The sequence below is a fragment of the Xenia sp. Carnegie-2017 genome, unplaced genomic scaffold (assembly GCF_021976095.1).
Source record: "Xenia sp. Carnegie-2017 unplaced genomic scaffold, XeniaSp_v1 HiC_scaffold_24, whole genome shotgun sequence".
In the NCBI taxonomy this organism is placed as follows: Eukaryota; Metazoa; Cnidaria; class Anthozoa; order Malacalcyonacea; family Xeniidae; genus Xenia; species Xenia sp. Carnegie-2017.
In genome coordinates, this window is record NW_025813487.1 from 7,972,134 (window position 1) to 7,980,275 (window position 8,142).

At 34.7% G+C, this 8,142-nt stretch overlaps 1 protein-coding gene across 1 annotated transcript; it reads left to right on the forward strand.

Annotated features, from left to right (window-relative positions):
* Positions 1-2,123: 2,123 nt before the first annotated feature.
* On the forward strand, positions 2,124-5,797 carry LOC124450613. Its single transcript, XM_047001246.1, has 2 exons — positions 2,124-2,285; positions 5,494-5,797. The coding sequence occupies exons 1-2, from the start codon at positions 2,177-2,179 to the stop codon at positions 5,721-5,723; spliced, it is 339 nt and encodes a 112-aa protein (XP_046857202.1). The 5' UTR covers positions 2,124-2,176; the 3' UTR covers positions 5,724-5,797.
* The last annotated feature ends 2,345 nt before the right edge of the window (positions 5,798-8,142 follow it).

The following is an 8,142-nucleotide window of genomic DNA, read 5'->3' on the forward strand; positions in this document are numbered from 1 at the left end:
GGCATACAGATTCTTACATCTTACACAATTTTGGGTCAACTCTCATAAAAATTATGCCCACCAATTTTTTATTGGTTTTCTTATTACAATGTTTTGTTGACCATTTTTATTGCTTTCATCACTTTTGTTGACTTTTTTAGCAAGAAAAACTGTGGCAGGACTGTAGGATGATTGTTAATTTGGAGATCATATTATGTATGCATAATATAGGCTACATGTGTTAAGTTCCTTTGAAAACCATTGTTGTCTAGGGACCATTGCATCCAAATGTTTATGTCACCCCAACCACAGTATAGAGAATATACAGTAGGACCACTTTCTGTGCAACTTACTGCTGTATATATAATTATATTACTGGGTGTAGTTTGCCAGCTCAGTGCACCAAAAAAATGGTAGTGTATAACTGCCACTAAGGTAATCACTTGCGGAATAAGATATGCATGGCACAAAAATATTCAATGCCATCTACTGTATGTTCTCCATAAATTTATACTATATGTTCCTATAACCGTGCCCCAATTACATTATGTCTTCCTTAGGTCCTAAGTCGTGAATGAAGTATTAGTCCAAATAAATTACACCTGCTCGTTATTTTTATCATAATACCTTCTAAACAATGATAATGGTTATGAATTTTTAAAGAATGAAATTTTCAGTGGTTTAGCTAGACTGATAAAATGTTTAGTCCTTTAATGTACGTTTTTATATTCTTTTACTGTGAAAATAACAGACATTTTACCTTTTGAGTCTTAAAGTGTCCCTTCCATCAAAAATATTTTTTTAGCAAAATCAAATCTCTCGATAGTTTTAAGCCTCATTGAAGAAAAAGTTTTGAGTTTGGTCAAATCGTTTGATTTTTGTAAAAGCGTTAAATTAACTAAAATCCTATATTCTTCTTGTGAACCATGTCCGTGATAAAGAGGAGTCTGAACCTAGCTAATGTTTCGACGTCATCCAAGGTAGTCGTGTTACACGAGTCGTGTATTCAATTGCAATCAAGTCAATGCTGGCTGAGGCACAACTTAAGTCTATAAGCGCATAAAAGCATTGTCTTTGCACTAGTAAAAGCAGAAAAAAGGTAAATAGTTGCGTTGCAGCCAATTGTACGAATGAGTCAAGCCTTTGCTCTCGTATGAGTCTTAACACTATGCCTTATAATGATAAAAGGCCCGAGGCCAAGCGAAGACGGAATATCTGGGTTTTAAAGCAAAGCCCGTATTTGAGCCTTCCCGTGCTTCAACACTTTGTTCGGCTCGATTAAAACCAGAGGATTTGGAGCGTCAATTTAGTAGTTTGCCGAATCAAACGAACGCTAAGTTCCCAGGGCTTAAAAAAGATAATATTAGAATTTGTGTCTTTCCGTCCATCCATGCTTTGGAGTCAAAATCCGAACCATTATCGCTGAAGTTTCGTTGCTTTCCGAGTTTTCTGTCACGTATCCCGGAATAAAGTTTTTGTCAGAATTATCTGATTGAACACTCAATTCTTGTTTTGATTCATCGCTTTCTTCGCAAGACATATAATTAAACAGCGCGAAAGAACGTATATGTTTAATATAAGCCAAATATGCCCGAATGCTGACTATATTGGATGACGTAAAAATACCTTCTAGTGAAGGAATGATTTCATTTTGTGGCATTTTGACATCAAAATATTTTTGTTATTTCTCATATGTTATTATTACGGAATGGCCTTGGGACTTGACCTTGGGAATGGCCTTGGGACTTCACTTAATAAAAAATACAACACTAAGCAGTTGGACTACTGACTACTGTTTGTTCCATGTACTGTAACTATGGTCAAGGCTACCCACATGTACACACTTGTACCTATTTATTATGTGCCTTTTTCATCTGGGGACGGTTGCACGAAGCCTGGATAGCACTATTCGTCGGACAGTAAATTTTCAAACTTGTAGAAAAAGGTGTTTATATTTTCCTTAGGGGAAAGAAATTTTGTAATTTAAGAAGCAATACAATATTTTATTTCAATGTTGCTCAGTTCAAATCACATATTATTCCCTTTTAAGAGATTTTGCAAAAATTCAAAACAATTTGCCATCTAATAGATAAAACTATTCTTCCTTCGTGTAACCGGACTCTGGTTTTCTTTTATAATCACAATGAATTTGTACCATGGAAATTTTACCTACTTTTTTTCTGCAGGGATCAACATTATGTCTGTCTTGAGCTCAGACATAAAAACTAATGGTTTTAAGTTTATGAGATTAATTGTTGATGTTGGTGCAGAAGCTTTAAGAATAACATTGAGGAAACAACTGTCAGGTACAGATTTATTTTATGTTTTAAATGACAGAAAATATTATGATAAACTTTTGTTGCTAAAAGATAGGCAAATAAAGCAACATCAATGGGATCAACTGTATCCAAATCCTCCAATATTACCAAATGAAAATAAGTTTGACATTACTTTACTTTGTATTCTCCTGCGTAATATTTGTGGTTTAAAGCCACCTCGTGATCCAATATGGACGTCAGTAAATGACCCAACTGATTATTCAACTGAAGCAGACATTACGCGTATCAGGTTATTTCGTAATGATCGTTTTGCTCACTTACCTAACACTTCAGTAAGCTTTGATGAATTTGAAGATTTTTGGGTTAAAATAAGCGAACCATTAGTTCGTTTAGGAATAAGTCAGGAGGAAATAGATAGAATAACAAGTGAAGTGTATTGTAATGAAGAATATAAAAGGATTTTGAAAGAATGGGATGAATTAAAGATTGATATAGAAGTTTTAAAATCAGATCTTAAAGAAATTAAGAGCGATTTAACTGATATTAAAACTGATCAGAGAGGTATTAAGAGAACAGTGGAAGGTGTAGAGAAAGGTTTGCAGCAGGTAGAGAATCGCTTCTGTGTGATTGAAAGTAAACAGGAAGAAATGAAAAGTAATCAGGAAGAAATGAGAAGCAATCAGAAAGAAATTGAATGTCCAATTCACTCACGTCCAGTAGAAGATATTTTGGCAAAACACCTTGTTAGCTGTAACTTTGAAAGTGAAATTAGGCATCATTATGAAAAATATTTGCATGGAACACGTGAATGGGTTTTTAAAGAGTTTTTAGATTGGTTTGAAGACAATACTTCTCAAAATCGTGCATTTGTTATTTCTGCTGTTGCTGGTATGGGTAAGTCTGTAATTGCAGCTACTTTATGTAAACGTTTTCCTCGATATTTGACTGCAATTCATTTTTTTCAACACAAAAACAGTCGTTACAATAAAGCCAATGTACTTCTTCAATCTTTAGCGATGCAAGTTAGTCGTCTTTTTCCTGCTTACGAACAACTTCTTGTGAAAAAACTTTCAGGTCAACTCTCTGAGCCTTTGAATAACATGAATGTTGAAGGATTATTTTCCCTTCTTTTTACTGAGTTATTTGTTACAATTTCGGAGTTTCCTAAGCGAATTCTAGTGGTATTAGATGCTCTTGATGAATGTGGTTGATTTCTAATTTATGTATGTAGAAGATATTATCTGTAGCATGTTATACTTTAGCGTTATATAAGTCTTGCGTATGAGCTCTGAACGTGATTTCAATGTACTAGAACGCTATTAAATTTTGTGATTATTTTATTCACTAGCAAAGAAGTTATTTACAACAGTCGTGAGTATTCTATATGTTAGAATTTATTTACAGGCTTTTTATATATTTTGATAAACAAGGTGCAGTTATTACACAGTGGATAATGTACTTGAAATTTGAGTAGTTTTACGTAATTATAAAGTTAAGTGCGTAAGTTTAAGTAGCGCGTTTGAGTAAGTGTAGGATTGGCTATTTCTTCTGTTGCTAATACAGAACCCCTAGATAGCTTCGCGGCATGCCGCGAACCTCACCCCCAGCGCTTGCCTATTAAATTCGGTCACCGCACGCCACTGCTTTTGTGTGAACTGCAGTGAATCGTAATTAGGCAAAAAGATTAACAATAATATACGTCTATATGAAGTATAAACATAGAGTGTTGTCTGTATTGTAGGACATCATAAAACCAAAAAACTTGTGCTTAATTATAACCCTTACTGTTGTCAACGTTCTGAAGATTTTATAAGTCTTATAAGATTTTACAGTGAATACACAGACTACAGCTGACACAACACAGATGCTACAGTACCATTTAAAAACTTTGCAATATATTTTATGAGACAAAAAGTTGATCTTTTTTGACTTTTTGGTCCTTAAAGATTGGCTTTTTCGTGTATGAAGATGAGGTGCTGTGATTGGGTCTAATTCACCTAAATTTATGCGAAAATAATTGTAGCCAATCTGCAATGCCTTTGAACATTCAAAAATATGATGAATGACAGGGTAAGTGCTCCATGCATGGGTTTTTTACAAAACATTTTTTACAAACTCTAACTCCAATCTCGTTTTTCATTTAGATACAAATAGATTTTGAAGTTAAAAGAGCTGCAAAAATGTAGTAAAATCACTCGTTATTATTCCCCCCTAATTTTTTCGTGTTTTGTAATTTGCATATGAGATATTTTAATTTACGGTTTTGTTAAACTGTTTTCGTTATCGGTCGGTCATTTTGTGTTGAGAGCAGGCACGTAACCAGGGGGGTGCACTGTGTGCACGTGCATCCTCCCATAACTAAAAAGGTCCACTTTTCTATGCTAGTTTGCTTTACAGAAATAAAAGAACAATAAACATTTATTCAAGAAAGCATCGTCGTCGATTTTAATTTGACACTATATTTTAAATTTACCGTGAAAAGAAAATCATAGAAAAAGCTATTTGTTCTATTCGAAAGCATTGATGTAATGCTAAATTTCATAAATATATAATTGTGTTATATATGTTCCTTTTTATCAAATGTTCACCCCCCCCCTTGAAACTTTCTGGTTACGGCCCTGCTACTACCTTGTCAAAATATAGGACTGTTTAGGTTTAGATTTAAACATACATACGTGGAAGTCACGCGAGATCACGCGCGTGACAAATTGAACATGAATATGGAAAATTATTTGGACACCAAAAGGAAATTTCCACTTGAATGTTTACATGTGCTGCATTAATTTAACACAACTTTATTATTAACTTTTCTTTCATATTTTCTGAATTATATTTTGAAAAGATCCTAATCCATTTCCTGGGCCTGAACTCAATTCATTATGAATGGAGGAATTTTTTTCAATTTTTTTGATGCAAGATATGCATATCTCGAAAAGAATTGGCAAATTCATGTCTGACAAGCATTTAAGTAAAAAATATAAATGACTGGACCAACATCAATCTTATAACTTTGTAAAAAAGCCTTAACCAGATAACCAGATAAAAAATACGGCTAATCTGATGTTTACACCTCATTTGACTCTGAAGATGACTACCGCTAAGGTTGTCGAAACGTCAGCCAACAACAACAAAAACAGTACTTCTCAGGACTATACCAACCTGGACGATCTACATTTACAAAGATGTAACGATACTCCCGTTCTCAAACCATTTACTTTAAATATTTGTTTTATAGTTGCTAACGAATTAGTAGATGTTGTGGAAAAGCAATTACATTTTGAAGAAATTGGACTAACAAATATTCAAAATAAATCATTGTGCTCTGAACCGCAACTTGGAGAAGAATCGCATTCCACAACTTTGGCTGAACAGTTATATATTGATGATGCGATTTTAACACCGCTTGCAGTTAAGAGTCTCCAAAATTGTGATGCTTTTGAGATAAATTCTTTCCAAGGTTTGTGAGTAATATATATTATCCTTTTACTTGTCAGTCTTTTTATAAAAAAGATGTTCCAATTACATATTATAAAAGAAAAGCATCTATTAATTTGATTGTATTGTAATAATGGTGTAAAATATCATTGGGAATTAATTCAAGTGGAATATAAAAATAGAACAGTCGGAAATAATGTGGCTTGTTGCCCATCTTTACTACATTAATATGCCGATTACATGGAGCAATTTCAGCCCGGTTTGAGTTATCCGGGCTGTTATTCAGCCCGGGCTGGAAATTCTCTCAGGTAATCGTTTAGCGCGGGCTGAAACCACTGCTGATATTATTATTCCCGCATGCGTGGCAATATTAATGCTTTTAAAAACAACAAAAAAATGTATTATACTCTGAAATTTCTCGGAGTTGACGAAAACCTCCGAAAAAATTGAGTGAGAAAAACAAGATATATGATTTGGGTCAAAAATTGCAAAAAGCTGGACAACTTAAGACGTTATTTAAAGGTTGATAGAATTCGATACTTCTGATTTTACCTATGAAAAATTCAGGCAATACGAGGTGGTTTGGTTTCGTCTCGCTAAAATATAAGGTAGTGACAAAGTGTTAAGAAATAAAGCGTTCGTTCATTTTCTTGCTGCCATGTTTTTAACGGTTTGTGTTGCACTCCTTGCACTGTTTTAAATTGAACGACAACTGGCGAGCATGCTTCGGGCAAGCATCGTGACATTCAGCCCGGCCGTTTGACAGGGTTGAAATTGACCATATAATCATACAAAATTTCAGGCCGGATGAGCGGGCTGAAATTGCTCCATGTAATCAGCTCCTAAATGTAGTATGTTGCAGGTGAAAATTCTGAAGGAGCTACCTTTGTCGAAGAAAGTATCGCAAATGAGTTTGTGGAGCGAGAAGTATTGCTTATTCATAGTTGTAACGTGAAAGCTGACTTCTTGCACTATTTTGAAAAATATGATATTTTAAAGAAGTGTGTGAATGTCAAGATGATTGATTCCAGAGATGTTGAGGAAAAGATTGAAGCAGTCGGCGTTGCCAGAGATGCATTTTCTCTCTTTTGGAATGAAATATATAATAGTTTCATGTTAGGCGAGGATTAACGAGTCCCAGTGATTCGTCACGACGTTACCCGGGAAAAGTGGCAAGCGATAGCTAGAATGGTTGTGAAAGGTTATACTAAAGAGCGCTATTTTTAAAGCAAAATATCTCGAGTTTTCTTGTGCTCCTGTATTTTTGACGAAGATTTTGTCTCAAAAGGTATGTATCTGGGTTCCTTTATGAAGTATAATTCGACCACTCAGTCTAGTGTGGTCGAAAACGTACTTTCTCGTTTGTCTTGCAGTTGATGATGAAGATGTACAGGATTTTTTAACAGCGTTTGAGTGCAAAAAAATTAGCAACTAAAGAACTTGTTTGTTGAAATTGCTCACAAAGAACTTGTGCAAAAACCACGATACGTGACGGATTGCTGGTTGGACGTCTTGCATTTGCTAAAACCACTCATTATGTCGACTGACGGCCTGTTTCAGATTTACGAGTCGCTCCATCCTAGTACACAAAACGTCTGCAAACTTATTAAGGCAGATCCAAAACTGGATCTTAAAAGGTGGATTAAAGGTTTGGATGCAAACGGACTGGCTAAATTCTTAAAAATTTTAACTGGATCTGATTTTTTTTTAAGTGAAGCAATTGAAATCGCAATCTTTTTACTTGTGTCCAAATCCCATTAGCAACAAGGTCTTTGAAAAAGTTTAACCACCACGACGAATATGCTCGACGCAGCAAAGCCCACCATGCTTCAATTCTTTGATTGCTATGGGAAGAGCCATATTGATGAGCCTTTATTCCAGATAATACATAGGGGTGAGTGCGTAGTAAGAAACTCAGAGCTGTAGCCATTACGCCATATTCCGTCCTCTGTCAGTTCTTATGATGGTCGGGCAGCTTTGTTGTTCTTTTACACAATTTAAAAACAAGCTTTCAATATCGTTTTTATTATTGCTTTTTGTGATTTCAAGGCACATGATGCGTCGACTAAGTCGTACACTACAAAGACAGCTCATTAAAAGTCTAAAGAGCAATGTTCATATTGTAAAGACAGTTCATAAACTTATCTTCGCCAGTTTTAAATGAAGTTAAATATTAAGTTAAATGACTCTATAAGTTGCTGCAATTATACAATGAGCTTTTAGGCAACTTATGAAATACTGGTAACCTCTTAGAGTTTTTGGAATTTTGATGATTTTCATTTCACTTTGTCGAAAGAAGTTTGCAGTTGCACTAATGTATTTACCATTTTACTTTGATCTTTAAGTTACCCACGCGTACACTTAGCGTACCTACTTTTACATTTGTTTACGTGAAAACGACGTTTTATATGAAATACAAATTTGAGTTGGCTTACCTACATACCAACAT

Bases quoted from the DNA above. Each gene is read 5' to 3' on its own strand.
- LOC124450613 (XM_047001246.1), top strand. From the start codon at position 2,177: ATGTCTGTCTTGAGCTCAGACATAAAAACTAATGGTTTTAAGTTTATG. The intron at 2,286-5,493 runs GTACAGATTTAT...TTTGTTTTATAG, and splicing joins ATTGAGGAAACAACTGTCAG to TTGCTAACGAATTAGTAGAT.